Source organism: Rhinolophus sinicus, linkage group LG10 (genome assembly GCF_036562045.2).
Source record: "Rhinolophus sinicus isolate RSC01 linkage group LG10, ASM3656204v1, whole genome shotgun sequence".
Taxonomy (NCBI): Eukaryota; Metazoa; Chordata; class Mammalia; order Chiroptera; family Rhinolophidae; genus Rhinolophus; species Rhinolophus sinicus.
Window position 1 is genome coordinate 103,195,228 of NC_133759.1, and position 15,372 is coordinate 103,210,599.

The 15,372-nt window shown below is 46.6% G+C and overlaps 1 protein-coding gene across 1 annotated transcript in view; it reads left to right on the forward strand.

Annotated features, from left to right (window-relative positions):
• DOCK2 (dedicator of cytokinesis 2) overlaps positions 1-15,372 on the forward strand; it is a 362,053-nt gene that overhangs the window by 52,045 nt on the left and 294,636 nt on the right. The window contains exons 15-22 of the mRNA XM_019741000.2: positions 3,073-3,171; positions 4,942-5,014; positions 5,126-5,229; positions 6,964-7,147; positions 7,278-7,375; positions 9,028-9,117; positions 10,207-10,307; positions 11,176-11,310. Coding sequence (XP_019596559.2) covers positions 3,073-3,171; positions 4,942-5,014; positions 5,126-5,229; positions 6,964-7,147; positions 7,278-7,375; positions 9,028-9,117; positions 10,207-10,307; positions 11,176-11,310 — 884 coding nt within the window. The remainder of the gene's footprint in view (positions 1-3,072; positions 3,172-4,941; positions 5,015-5,125; positions 5,230-6,963; positions 7,148-7,277; positions 7,376-9,027; positions 9,118-10,206; positions 10,308-11,175; positions 11,311-15,372) is intronic.

The following is a 15,372-nucleotide window of genomic DNA, read 5'->3' on the forward strand; positions in this document are numbered from 1 at the left end:
ATCAAACAGACTCTGGGATCAAACAGACGGGGTTCAGATCCCAGCCTCTCCTCCTATTTCTTTGTGTGATTTGGGGACGTTTATTTGTCTATAAAAGAGGAACAATAACCTCTTCCTCATAGGCTTACGGGTTAAACAAAGTAGGTGTAAGGCACCTGGCATGTGGTACATACTCGGTAACAGGCAGGAGGGTAATGTTCAGAGGAGGCAGATTAACTGCAGTGTGACGGCCTGGGCAGGAATTGTGCGGGTCAAAAGGGCAGTCCAATGTGGATGCCTGAAGCAAGTTTCAGGAGAAGCAAAAAGGCTCAGGTGCCAGGTTGAGAAACCGCTGCTCTTCTGAGACCAGCTCACTTAATCGAGGGTGGGGAGGCGGGGCGGGGTGGGGGGTAATGGAGGCAGGGCATGGGAGGCAGTATGGTGACAGTGGTTAAGGGGACTGGCAGCCAGGATCAAAGCCCAATTCAGTCCAGATTAGCAGGATGATCTTGAGCAAGTTACATAATCTCTCTATGCCTAAAATTCTGGGTCTGAAAATGAAACCCGCAGTGATCCCTTACTCTTGTGAATATCAAATGAGGTAATCTACATAATAGGTGTTCGTTGCAGCTCGCCATCTTGACTAGTCTCCAGGCTTGATTCCCGCCTTGGGGGATGCTACGCGGCATCTCCCCGTGATGCTGCCTTGTTGATGTGGAACGCTTTCTGCCTCTCCCAGTGCGTCCACATCCTTGGTGGCATCTGTTCCCAGGTGATCACTCTGACGTAAACAGGGCTGTGTGAGGGGCTTGATTTTCCTCCTGCTCAAGGGTGTCTGCCAAGACCAAGTCGGCATGAAAGCCTCCAGGCTTCCTGCTTCCTGCTCAGATTTTCTTCACCTGACCTGAAGCCAACTAGGAGCTCCCACTGTTAATTGGGGGCTGTAGGGGTGGGCAAGAAGGAAAACTATTGAACAGGCTTACTGAGACGTATACAAATCTGCATTTTCCCTGAAACTTGGCTCTGTCCCTGGTCACGAGGCTCTCTCAACACGCTTGGCAATGTTGGGTTTCTCTCTGAAGTGGTGAGGCTGTTAGGCCTTTCTCGGAATTACACTGAGACTTTTTTCTCCAGCCTTAGGCAATCAAAAATTTTCATCATTAGGATAGTTTTGTGGGATTCGGCTGCCTGCAATTTTACTTACACCAGAGAGAAATGTGTATTTTCAGATTTTATAAGCTAAATGGGGTTGTCGGGAGCTATAGAAGCTCTAAACCCATAAATGTCACTGGATATAAATCTTAGGAGGCTGGAAGGTATCTAAGTTGTTCTAGAAGGAACGCTGGTCCAATAGTAGAAGGTCTGAGATGTAGTCCCAGCTTTGCTACTTTTTGGGTAAGTGACTTCACTTTTCAGGGCCTCAGTTTACTCAGCTGTGAAATGGGGATGGTGATAGTAATTATCAGGGGTGGTTATGAGGATTGAACTTAGTAACATAGGTAGTGCGTGTAAAGGGCTTAACCTAATGCCACACACAAAGCACTCCCAGAATGCTTAGAAAAGCCTTGGAAGCGTGTTTTTAGCTCAGTGCCCCAAGAATTTCTGAAAGGCTTCATCCCAGTGAAAACCAGGAGAGTTACATGTCTTTTCTCATTTCCAATTCACTGGGTAGCCTTGTTTTTTTAAGATAAGTTCTGAAAGGACGCTGTATCCTTATTTTCAAATGGATTCCATTGGCTGCAAGTACCATCAGTCAATGTTAAACTGAGCTCATTCTTTCCCGTAGCTCAGAAGTAAAGAGAGAGCTTTCCAATGAGGGGCAGGATTCCCCTTCTCACAGGTTAAGTAGGTTTCCCGGGGGTCCCAGAGTGCGCACATGTGGTCAGCTTTGGCCGTCCAACCTGGTGATGGGGATCAAGAATCCATTGGAGAATCTGATGGGATCCAGTGAGAGCCTTGTAAAGGTTCTCTCTCACCATGACAATGCCCAGAAGCACATGGTGTACAATTTGGGGGTTTGGAGCTGCCAAACCAATCCTCACGTCCCTGGAGACTTGGTACAAATTGGCTGGTCTGGTATAAAAACCCGCACACTTACGCCCCTTCTGAGTGGTCCCAGCTTAGATCTTTTTTGGGGGCCAAACAGCTAGAATGAACAGAGAATTAGAGGCTGGCATACTGTATTAGGAGGTAATTCCTTGTTACATGGAGGGTGAGTTTTATGGCAAAGGATAAATATCCTCTACGTGGATGCTTGCTCTGTGCTCGCTCTGCTCAGAAGGTCCTTCCCACATTGCTGCTCAGAGCTAACTCGCACTCTTTCTTCAAGATCTTCAGCTGTCATCGCCTCCAAGAAATCTTCCCTGAGTCCTCAGTCTGTGCTGAAGGGGCCCTTCTGTGTGCCCTGTTGTCATAAATGCATGTCTGTCATCACATCGCGTTGCTTAGTGATGTGTCTGCTCCTCTAATGACCCCTCCACCAAACTGTGAACCTCATGTCAGGTTTAATCGCTGACTCATGCCCGTGTCCCAGAGCTGAGCACGGGCCTGGTACCCGAAGGTGCTCTGTCCCTGTGGGCTCCCTCGGGCTCCTTGGCCAGCTCACCTGCCTGAAGCCTGAGCTCTTCCTCCCCCTTTTCCCGCTCCCGCTGGCGCACTGGGGTGTTAGCATCAGAAATCCATCAGTACAAGCTTCCGCTTTACCGACCGGAGTCTGTCTGTAAACTTTGAACACATTCAGATTTAGGAAACAAATAGCATTAATAAGATGGGCAGCATGCAGGAACTTCAGGACGGGTTGCCATTTACAATAAGGCAGCCACGTCAGCGCCTGGAGCGCTCCAGTGGTTTCCAGAATGCAAGTAATAGAATTTCCGTAGTTAAGCAGCTGTCACTCTGTGGGCTGGGGACATTCATGTATAAATCCGTAATGTAGAAGGGCCATGATGGGTCCCTGGCAGAGGGGTTGGGGAAGGCAGGGTTTTCCCAGGCCCTAAGGCCAGCTCTGGCCCTGGGACCAAAACTGCCCAAGCACAGAAAATAGCAGTTCTGTAGTGTTTTCTCTCTCTCTCTTTTTTTTTTCCCTTGGGTCAGAATGCAATTTGTGTGGGAGCAGGGGACAAGCCCATGAATGAATATCGCTCTGTCGTATACTACCAAGTCAAGCAGCCACGGTGGATGGAAACAGTCAAGGTAATAATGATTGCTCCTCCTACTACTACCAGTAATAATAATAGCAGCAAACATGCATCTACAGGCTCTGGGGCACCTCCATAAGACCTCCCGCAATGCCCTCACGTGTCCGGTGGTATGTCAGGCAGCGGGGATGGTGGTCGCTGGGTGAACACCTGGTTCCCTTGATTACCCTTCACCAGCCCCGGACCTAGTCACCGTGGAATTGGCAGATGGTTCTCTGGTGGCCAGGACCCAGCCCATCAAGCTGTGTCGTTCTACTCAGCAGTGAGGGGTGACACAGCTTGTGAGCAAGTGTGAGGCTAGAAAAGGCCACCTGATACCTTAAGGATACCCTGTTGGGAGCGTGCCTCAGAGGAAGAGGCATTAATCACAAGTACTCGCATTACTCGATCGTCACGCTAAGCAGAAGGGAGCATCGTGCGTTGGAAGAAGAGTTTGGAATTAATTCAGTGAACAGTGAAGATTGATCACAGCTTCAAATATCTCTGCCTTGTAATTAGGAGCAGGCTTTACTTACCCTGTGCTCTGAACCCAGACTCACGTTGTCCCCATAACTTCCTTTTCAGAGCTAGCTAGTCACACCTCACAGGTTCTCACCTATGCTCCTGTTTTCCTCAGTGGGTCTCCCTGTACTCACGCTTTTCAAAATGATGACCTGCCCCACTTCGGGGTCAGAAAGCTGTGAGGATTAGACCAGGCTATTGTTGTCTTCTCCGGGCTCTCTTGCACCCCAGCTATATCTCTCGCTAGCCCTTGTCCCGCAGTTGGTATAATGATGTCGCCTCGTGTGGACCCACGTCCTTTGAGTTGCGGGGACTTAACCCAGCATGGCCATACCTCACATGACTGCAGCTTATAGTAACCATTCAGGACTCGAGGTGGGAATGACTCAGACTGCAGCTGCCCATGGAGCTCTCAGTTCTTTTGTTCTGTCTGCAACACACAAATGGGGGCCTCTTTGGACTCACATTTCACTTTTTGGAGCAGAAAGTGTCCCCCAAATGTGCATCTGTTTGAATGTTAATGGTCGTCTGTACAGTGTAAACTTGTCCCTTTTAAAACTCAAAGTGGTTTCCTCACAGGGAGCTACCCTTCTTTGCTTTGGGAGGGAGGGAGAGCTGGGGGCTTTGGCAGAGGGGATAGTCCAGAGCCAGGCATAAGCATCTCGCTCAGCAGATCACCCACGGGACAGTGAAACTAGGGTGACAAGGAGTGATTGTTTTGACTCAGTATCCTCGGGGGCAAAGCACCTGGACGTGTGTCCAAACAAGGATGGTCATGGGCACTAGGATTTCCTCAAATATGGCTGGAGTCGAGCATTTTTATTAATGTTCATAAATGAGAATCCTCAAGCATAGCCGCTAATGGCCATCGTTAATTTGCTAAGCCCTGCTGCACTCGCCAGCACTCCTGGACTGTGTGAGGAAAATGTGTATTGTGCAGTTTGCAGTACATCAAATCCTCTGCTAAAGTTATGTGGTTTTTTTATATCAATTTGGGGAGATTCGTTTTCCTTCACTATAATTTACAGACCTCTCTTTTATTGGCTGGGATTGCAATTTGCCAAATGGATTACATTTGCTACTTTATTTTCTCTTCATAGCTAGTTCTTATGTAATTTATTTACAGTTCATCAGGCTTGACGCATGGGTAATAAATCAGCATGTGGCACTCTCAGTGAAATGGTCAGGCTGCCTTTTGGGGGCGGGGGGACTGGGGAGGGCAGTGGATCTCCTGGTCTCCCGACTCCGCTTTCTGCCTGCGCAGGTGGCGGTCCCTATCGAAGACATGCAGAGGATCCATCTGCGATTCATGTTTCGGCATCGGTCATCCCTGGAATGTGAGTACCCGACCACACGGCACCTCTGCAGCTCCCCTACGGTGAGGGGCGGGGGAGAGCTGGGTGGCCCCCGTGGCATTTTCTTTCCTGACCTCACAATGCGATTTCCAGCCAAAGATAAAGGAGAAAAGAACTTCGCCATGTCCTACGTGAAGCTGATGAAGGAAGACGGGACCACTCTGCACGACGGATGCCATGATTTGGTTGTCATAAAGGTACCAGGAGCTGGCACTCACTGCATAGAGGGGGCTGCAGGAAGTGCAGGGATGATGGCAGAATGGCTTAGTGGCTAACAGCCAGGGTCCCAGAATCACACGCACCAGGGCTTACCAGCTATGGGACCTTGTGCAAAATCTTAACTTCTTTGGGCCTCCGTTTCCTCCTCTGTGATCCCCAGTGAATAATGGTGAGGACGATGAGACATTCGTGTAAACATAACGCACCATGTACACAGAGCCCTCAGTAAATGGGAAAGGCCGTTACTACGTACAGAAAGGGCCGTGGACTCTGACAGGACGTCTGTGGCTGTGCACAGACAGCACGCAACATCTGAGAAACACCTCACTGTAGCTAATGGAAAAATAGTAGGATGTAAGGTCCAGATCCTGCTGCTCACTAAGTCTGGACTCGTCCCACATGTTTTCCTGCGTCTCACTTTTCTTAAGTGTCGTTGGTACTATTTATGACAAGCCAATGGGGTGACCCATGTGAAAGTGTACAGATGTCAGCCATCGTTGTGTTTGCGTCATGAGACTTGGCCTGTTTCGTTGCCTTGATCTTACCTGCATGCTGTCCTACAACCCTTGTTGTGACGGCTGGACGCCTCTGCTTAGCACACGGCTGGAGGCACGAATGTGGCTGTGAAACAAGGCCAAGCTAGGCGGTCGGCACAGGAATCCAACCCGTGCCCTTGGCTTTCTCAGCCTTGGAGTGTGCAATTGCTGTTTTGTCTGTGGTCTTCATGGCAAACAGCCTCATCAAAGCTTCATCACACGGTGCTCTTCTCTGAATCTCTCTGGCTTTTCCAGAAACCCCTGCCCTTTTCTCCTGTACAGCCTCCGTTTTGTCATTTATGACACATCACGGTAGTTCTTGGCTTAAAAGCCATTCTTCTCCAACACACGGTGACCTCATTCGGGGTAAAGGCCCCATGGCAGCCCGTTCCTAATTTACTCGCCTGCCTTAAGCCTCAGTTTCCTCATCTGTAAATTGAGGACAGCAGTGTCCACAACAGTAACAACTGTAGTGAGGCCTAAATGAGATGAACTGAGGCGTATAAAGCACGTAGTATGGCATCTCGTTCAGAGTAAGGGCTCAGGAAATGCTACACCTGCAGCGCCTACCTCTACTCATTTGCTTCGGCGTGCCACGGGGCTTACGTGCGCATACCCCACTAAGTGTTCTCTGTGTGTTGTGTCATTTAGTCTGCCCCCAATTCCTAGGAAGTAGGTCACATGGCTAATCCTCAGTTTAATCCTGAGAAAAGTGAGACACAGAGAGACCAAGGAAGGAATCCAAGGTGACACAGACTCGTGAATGCTGGAGCAGGGTCTGGGTCCCGGGACTCCGGACTCCAGTGCCTTTGCTCTGAGCTTCTTTAAGCTGATCTCTTACTTTGCTGGTGCACATGTGCGTTAAGTTCTCAAAAAGTTTAGGATGAATTAAAATGTCCTATTTGGGAATCTTCAATTTCTTTTTGCCATTAATGAAAATCAGAGCCTTCAACCGGTCGATCAACCCCTTTCCCATTGGTGTAACCTTGGTTTCTTGCCTGTTTTTTTGGAAAATAGCCCTGCCTTCCCAGCTGATGTTTGTTGCTTCTCTGGTTATATTCCTCACTATTTCTGACCCTCCGCACTTTACAATGTGTAGTCTGGTCGCTGCAAGCTCTGTGTCGCATGGATGTATATACCCTTGGCTTGGGGAAGTAACCCAGGTGTTGTTTCCAGGGGGACAGCAAGAAGATGGAGGACGCCAGTGCTTACCTGACTCTTCCTTCTTATCGCCACCATGTGGAGAACAAGAGCGCCACCCTGAGTCGTAGCTCCAGCAGTGTCGGGGGCCTCTCTGTCAGCTCCCGGGATGTGTTCTCCATTTTCACCCTGGTGTGCTCCACAAAGCTCACCCAGAACGGTAATGGAACCATCGAGAGTCACGTGTGTATGTGGTGTGCGTGCGTGCACGTGTGTATGTATGGGCAAACCCAAGGAGGTCCTGCTATGGACAGTTAGTTGTAACTCTGCTTGTCTGGACTCTATTTCAGTGGGCCTGCTGGGTTTGCTGAAATGGCGTATGAAGCCCCAACTGCTCCAGGAGAACCTAGAGAAATTGAAGATTGTGGATGGAGAGGAAGTGGTGAAGGTCAGTGAAGCTTCATTTGATTTATATTCATCCACCAGAGACAGAGTTTTGAATCGTGAGTGGCTTCGGGGGGCCATGAAGTGTTGAAGGAGATGGGATCACTTTTTCTCTGACACAGTGGGACACAGTGCGCCTGGTTGCCATGGGAAACTTTTACTGGGGGATCCGGGGGGCTATTGGTTCAAGGATGCTGAATGTTGAGTGGCAGAAAAGTGTGGTTGTGCTCAGTTTCTAGAAATAGATCACTATGGGTGTAAATCCCAGCCCACCCACTTGCCAGCTTTATGTGATAATGTTGTGACTGCAACATATTTCACAGGGTGTCTTGAACATTCAAGGTGATGATATTTAAAAATTAGCAGCCTGTTACACATAGTACACTATAATTGAAGGAAAGCATACAACATACACAAAGTTCATTAAAAGGTAACTATTATTTTTGTTGTTATAAATTACTGTAGTGATAGGACCTCTTAGTACTACCTACACATTACCATTAGAAATAAAAAAAAGTATTCTTGGTTCCTGCCGCTTGGAGAGCATTATGCATTACGCACGAGAAAGGGACAATCATAGGGCTCACATTTTAAGTGAAACAAGCAAAAAACAATGCAAATGTCAAGTGTATTGTTATGTCCACATGGTAGCGGAGAATATAGTGTCTGACATTCCTAACTCTTTAAGCAACCCTTCTCTCCGGCACCGTTGTTTGAGACGCGTGTTTCCCAGACATCCTGGTGATCTTGTTTCCATCAGGAACTCGGGACAGCTACAAACTCCGAGATCAAACATCTTTATATGGTAGCTCTGTATTTTGAGGCACTATAGGAAATATTAACCCACCTGTTAGGAGGAAGGGGTGTCACATTTTAGATAATTGCCCATGTGTGGAGAAACAATGGTCGAATTTCCAGATCTGTGTTTTAAATGTGCACTATTGAGCCACTTATCTGACTGAGCAATGGCAGGGAAGTTTCCCAGACATCTTTTCGTAAGGTCTCTCACCTTTGGTCAGCTTAGAGAATTCATCCGAGAGCAAATTCCATTGTCTCTTGTTTGCATTCTTTTTTTCTTTTTTTTAATGTTTGTTCTTGATGTAAAATATACATATAGTAAAATATGTACATAGCACTTAAGAGCACAGTTCAGTGCACTTTTTCACATGTACACACCTCTGTGCCCACCACCTAGATGAAGATACAGAACGTTTTTAGCATCGCAGTAGATTCCCTCATACTCTTCTCAGTTAGTAACCCACTTGGGGTAACCACTAAACTGACTGCCACCATCACTAATGAGTTTTTGCCTGTTCTTGAATTTCATAAAAAATAGAGTAATAAAAATGTACATTTGTGTCTGACTTATCTAACTGTACGCAGTGCTTCTCCTCATCGTTACATGGAGAAGGAGTTTGCTTGCTTTCATTGCTGTGGATTTTTCCGTAGTGTGAAAATACCGCCATATATTCACCCACGGTGCTGCTGACGGACAGTGGGTTGCTCCAAGTTCTGGCTCTTGTGAGCAAAGCCCCCTGGACCCATGATCGTGGCACGTGGTGGATGTGTGCCCTCCTTCTCCTGGCTGTGCACTGAGGAGTGGGTTTCTGGGTCACCTGCACGCTTTCTTAACGCGACCTTCATTATTTTGTCCAGTTTCTCCAGGATACTCTGGATGCCCTCTTCAACATCATGATGGAACATTCTCAAAGTAATGAGTATGACATCCTCGTCTTTGATGCTCTGGTAAGAGAGAGGGAACAGGTGTTTAGTGACATTAGACGTTGATGTGTGTCTCACTTGAGGGAACACTGAAAACTTGTGGCCCTTTTCATGAATCTTTCGGAGGAACTGTAGCATTAGACAACCAGACCAAGGCATGAGCTGCTGTTTCCTTTTATTTCTTTCGAGTTCATTTGACTGCATGGGCAGGGAGGATGAAAGCGGAATTTTACGGGTTGACGTCCGTTTGGCACTGGTTGAAAGTACAGGAAGCTGAATACTACGAATGATCACTTGGTTTTCATGAACGCCGGGAGCTAGTCCTTGGTCGGGTTGTGAAGGACCCAGAATCCTTTACCTTTAAAGGAGAGTGAGGAAGGACTCACTCTCCTTTACCTCCTTCTTCCTCGCAGTCTTCAATGTACCAGTGATTACACTCCTCCCGCCCACCCAAAACCTCTATGGTGGTATGCAATCCACATCTTTCCTCTTTCCACCTTCCCAAATGGTCTCTTCCTTCTCTCGCTGTCCCAACTTATGTTGTCTCAGTGTCCAGTCAATATAAACATGAGAAACATCTGCATTAGTCTATCAGTGATCAATAAAGTGTTAATATGCTAACACCTTGTGTTGATGACATTTCCATGTTGAAAGAGGTTATGTGAAGACAGCTGTGACTTAGTCCAGTGCTTCCCAAGAGGGTCTCCTGGAAAGCGAGCCCGAAGGACAGATGCTTCCTAACAAAAGGGCCTTTGATTAAATAATGTAGGGAAGTGCTGAACATTACATGACCCTCTTGGAGAGTCATGATGCACTTAGGTTATTAAAGACTCTGATAAGTCCTGCAATAAAGAAGGCCGTCTAACAATGATAACCTGAGACTTCTCAAACTTACCTGACCATGAAAGCCTTTTTATCTTACAACGCCCCATAGCATCCTTCCTAAAACACTTTTTAGGAAAGGCACCACCTTAATGACAACAGCTAAAGATATATTAATGAGCTAATTCCTGGGCAAAAAAAAATGTGACAGAGGTTCTGTTATGCCATGTGAATATGGCTTCCTGCCCTGGGTCTGCCTGGAAAAACACTGAATCCTGGCCTCTTTTTCAGATCTACATAATAGGACTCATTGCTGACCGAAAATTCCAGCATTTCAACACTGTCCTGGAGGCTTACATTCAACAGCATTTCAGTGCGACTTTAGCTTACAAGTAAGTAACTGTGTACGTCCTACTTGTCTGGCCAGGATGCCTAGGGCACAAAGCACTTGAGTATTTTCCTTTTTTCACTAGCCTGTGTGAGGTCTCCATTTTCCGACAATACCCAATCTGTGCTCGGGTTATTTGGGTTAAATAGAAATATACAGACCCATAGGTTGGGATGAATACTTTATGGTGGCAGAAGTACATAGAAGTATTCATTTGTTCATTCATTCATTCAGTCAGTCAGTCAGTCAGTCAGTCAGTCAGTCAGTTAGTCAACAATCATTTACCGAGCAGCACTTGTGATAAACACGGGTTCAAAGGCTGGAGAGAAGAACGTGCACACACCAAGTAGCTCAGTGTAGCCTGGGTGCAGGGAACCGAAGGTTAGAGGTGGGAGAGGGTGCTGGCAAGGTTGGTGGGGGCCAGTTTGTGAAGGGGCCTTGGCAGCCGTGTCAGGTAGTTTGAGATGCACCTTGCTGGTAATGAAGAATCATGGAAAATTTCCGAGAAGGGCATTCCATGTTATTCCAGAACATTTTCCATGGGAAGAAAAAGCTGAAAAGGACATTAACACACCATTGTCCCCACTTATATTCTGATCGTGACTAGTTTTCTTAGTCAAAAGATTCGTTTTTTTCCCTCACTAGCTTCCCCCCGACCCCAGCTTTTTACAGGCAGGAAATACATATTCACTCCCTGTATTAAACATAATTTTTAAGCAGAGTTGTTTTTTACGGTTGCAAATGAATGAGTAAGCTTGGCTATACCACCACCTTTAACCTTTGATTGAATGCCTCATAATTTACTGAGCAAACTAATTACCATGCTGTGGGTTGGGAAGAGATGTATTGTGGAAATATCATCCCTTTTGCAGGAAATTGATGACCGTGCTCAAGACCTACCTGGACACGTCCAGCAGAGGGGAGCAATGTGAGCCAATCCTGAGAACCCTGAAAGCTTTGGAATATGTGTTCAAGTTCATTGTCCGGTCAAGGACGTTATTTTCACAGTGAGTACTTGTTATATAAGAATGATTGATCAGCTCTGTGCTTCCTCTGGGATACAACAGTATCTGCGTCATTGGAGAAACTCTTTTACGGAATTATAACCAGCCGTCAATCAGAAACAACTTCAAAAACCAACTTAGACAGTTATGAATAGATAATAATGGTTTCCTGCAAGTTCATTTGGGAAAAAAAAGAAAAAAGAAATCTTAACATGTTGTAGAGTTATGTTTCATCCAATGAACGTGATTTGGGGCTCTTCTGCGTTTCATCTCACATTCTTCATTTGGTTTGAGATACGGTAAAACCTCCCCAGGAATCTATAAGCGACGCGAGTGGAGAGAGCAGAACTCAGGGAGTTCGACATTTATTTGGCTCTCAGGGGCGGTGCATGACAGATGAGCTGGTATTTGCAGGTGACCTGCCTGTCCTCGAGATCCTAGTGGCCAGAAAGGAAACTGACATGCCAGAGTACCTAAGAGATTTGATGTTCGATGGTCAGTGTCACACAGATTAGCTGCCATTTTAAAGGGCTTCAGAGATGTAGGTTTTCAAATACAACCTGCAAAAAGAATGATTTATGTTTGTGCGTATGAAGGCTGAGGATTGATTACATGTGTGATCAGGTCGCTTGTGTGTGATGGGAAATGAGAAAAAACATCCGGGGAATGTATTGTTCAGATTCTTATTAGTGCAAATGAAGAGCACTCAACTCAAGCCAACTTAGGGAGAAATAGGACTGTATTATGTTTTACATTATTGAAAACTCCAGGGGAAAGTTGGCCACAGGCATGGCTGTATCCAGAAGCTTAATGGAGGCGGGTTAGTCCATCTCTCTAGATTTCTGCTCTGCTTTTCTTTTGTTGGTTGCCTTCTGAAGGAACTTTCCCAAAGGGGAGGCCACTGGAAGCCTCAGGTTCGTATTCTACTGGCTTAGGAAACCTAGGTTCCTTGTCGTTTCCAGAAAAATCCTGTACCAAGAACTGTCTTGGGTCATGTGCTGACGTCTTAAACAACGTGACCAGGAAAATGAATATGCAGATTGTGTAGTTGTGGTTACATGTGCACCTCTGGAGCCATGGGTTGGCTCAGCCACTCCTGCTGCACACCTGTTTTGTCGGACAGTAGTTTCCCAAAAGAAAGTAGAAGTCTGTAGTCATCATTCTGATGTTGACAATGGATGGGCTACAATGGCTTCATACTTGACAAGGCATCTGAAATAGGTAATCATTTGGATTCTCCTAAAACATTTGTTGAGGTTTCAGGTGATGAATAGAAAGAGATAAGTGTCTTGAACCATATCACAAGACATGCGTCATTCAGGTTATTCTAAAAATGAAGTATCTGTTTCAATTCCTCTGCGTTGTCAGTTAGTCAAGGCAGAAACTGTGTATTATACTCTTAGGGGTATTCTTCCAAGTTCAAGAGATGCTTGTGAATTATTTGAAAACCAAATAGGAGACAACTGTGGGTCTTTTTAAGGGTTGAATTTCTTGGAGAAGTTCAAGGATTCAAACATTGTAATTCCAGATTAATAGGCAGGGGTATCTTATTCCGTCTTGCAAGTGAGATCGTCAGATCTACAAGAGCATAGCCTTTCCATTTATCATATATTCTGCCCAGTTTTTCCTTGGTTGATTTATTTTTATTGACTTTCTTCCCTCCCTCCTTCGGTCTTTTCTCTCTTTGTCTCTTCCCTCCACTGGAGCAAAGCACGTTTGTACATTTACTCTCTTCTTCTTCTCTTCTGCTGAAGGCATGCCATCTTGCAGAGCCCCTAGCTCTTCATTCCGTGTACATTCAGTGCTGCTGGAATTCTAAGTGGCTTGTGGCTTCTTAAGGAGAGGGGTGACCTGTTATTCCTCCTGTATCCCCAGCATAACATACAATATCACTGACGCTCAAAATGCGCCTATTGGGTGAAGTGCGTTTTGGGGCCTAAAAGAAGGCATTTGGTGAGAAAAGATGTCTCCAAGGGAACCCAGGCCTGATCTTGCATCCTTTCTCATGATCATAAATGTAGGCTGACCTGCAAGGAAACTTTAGGACCTCATACTCAGGGAAGGCAGGTTTCCTGTGTCCAGTTCACTGTCGAATCTTCAGCAATGGTTTTCTGTCCAGTGGATTCTTGAAGACACTGGGAAGTGATGGCAGTATTTCCTTAGACTCAGAGGGACTTTACTTAGGAAACTAGAAAATAGAGGGTTCAATGATTTGAGATTTCTAAGCCAGCTGGTGGAAAATTGTAGTGTAATTATTGCTTTGGGGGCTTATTGTGTCTGGTATTGTGTTTGTTTCCTTTATTCCTTTGTCCTCTTTCCTCTGTGCATAACTGCAGCTGAGTTAGCTCCCATTACTTGTTCCCTGGCCGTTTTCTCTTTGCACATACTGCACACAGACATTTGCAAGGGCTGGGGGTTTTCTTGTATCAACATGCAGGATGCAGTTGGGGGAGGGAGGCAGAGAAGTTGTTGACGAGGATTGAACTTTTTTTTTTTTTTAGGATTATTTACTTCTTTCACATAGCCATAGTAAGTGATGTTCCTGTCACCTCTTCTTTTGTCACTAGCCTGGAACAGGTGTCTGTGGGCACATGCCTGTGCTATCGCTGCCTCAGAAGCTGGCAGAGCATAGTTGAGCTTCTGCCATAGGAAGGCAGGCTTAAAAATATGGGAAATTCCTAAATCGTAGGATGTGTTTCCAAAAGATACCGGGTGGCCATAAATATGACCAATGTCTACCAGGCTTTTCTAGAATGACTGAGCCCTTGCGAGACACAGATTGTGGTGGAGAGGATTCAGAAAGAGCCAAAACGATTGTCTTCCAGGCATTGGACTTCTTTACAAAACTCATTGCAGTGCCTTTTATCCTAATGCTCAGACAACCGGCTGAGCTGATGCCCCAGGAGTCTGAGCTGTGGAATTACTCACATCCGGAGCAGCCTGAGCCACGTGATGGGCACTGACTACGTAGCGTCCCTTCCTCCTGGCCAGACAGGTAGAAGCGAGACTTCAGCACTTCTGTAAGGGTGACTCTAAGAGAAGCTCCAGAGCACAGGGCTGCACAGCATGGCTCCCTCCTGTCTGCGTTCCTTACAAATCCTGACGCTGCAGGAGGCCAGGGGGCAGCCGGCAGCGCGGCGTCATGGTTATTCATTTTGCATTGGTCAGTGTTGGCTCAGTGATGCTCAGTGTTCACATTGGACAGACCTGGGAGAGGGTCCCATTTCTGTCCCTGTAAGCACCTGGCTTAGTCAGTCACCCAGCCAGCCTCAGTTTGCTCATCCGTAAATGGGGATAAACCATCTCTTAGTGTGTGTTGATGAACTGACATTGCGTGTACACAGTTCTCCATGCGGTGTCTGGTACTTATCCCACCAGTGTAATAAATGTGAGCTGTTACTGTGTTCACTGGGAGAGACAGCCAGGGTGCTGGTTTCAAAAACTCGGATTTCAATGAGTAAAAGGAAGTTGTGGTATCTTGATTCATTCTCAAGGTTTGGCTCACCGGTCGTGCCATCCTAAACATTTCTTGCTGTTTATTTTTTAAGAAAAGGGCATACGTTTACCTGGTGTCTGGCTTTCTGAGGACCACAACGGAGGGACTTTTACAGCCCAGTGAATTCTCCTTGGTCTGTTGCTGGCCCTGTGGGTGGGCGCTGGTTCCACTTCCCCTATGTGTGGTCAGGCCTCTTTGCCCCAAGCAGCCGTGTGCCCAGCCCTGTCCCAGGCTTGCTCAGCCTGTCTGTTCTTTTGCAAGGTGCCTTCTGCTCTGTGACAGACCTGTTATTTCTGGTGTTGCTTCCTCCCCCTTCTCTGTGGAAGACCCAGTCTCCTGGGAGCTGCTCTGCCATCTCCAATTCCCTCCTTTACCACGGCATCCTCACCCCTCTGTTTATGAGAGGCAGTCAGCTCAATGGCTAAAGGCACAGTCTCCAGAGCGAGGCCACCTGGGTTTGAATTCTACGTTTGCATCCTACCACCACCGTTTACTAATGACTATGACCTTGGGCAAATGGTTTAGTCTGCGTAAAGCTCAGTTATCTCATATGTAAAACAGGCATGTAC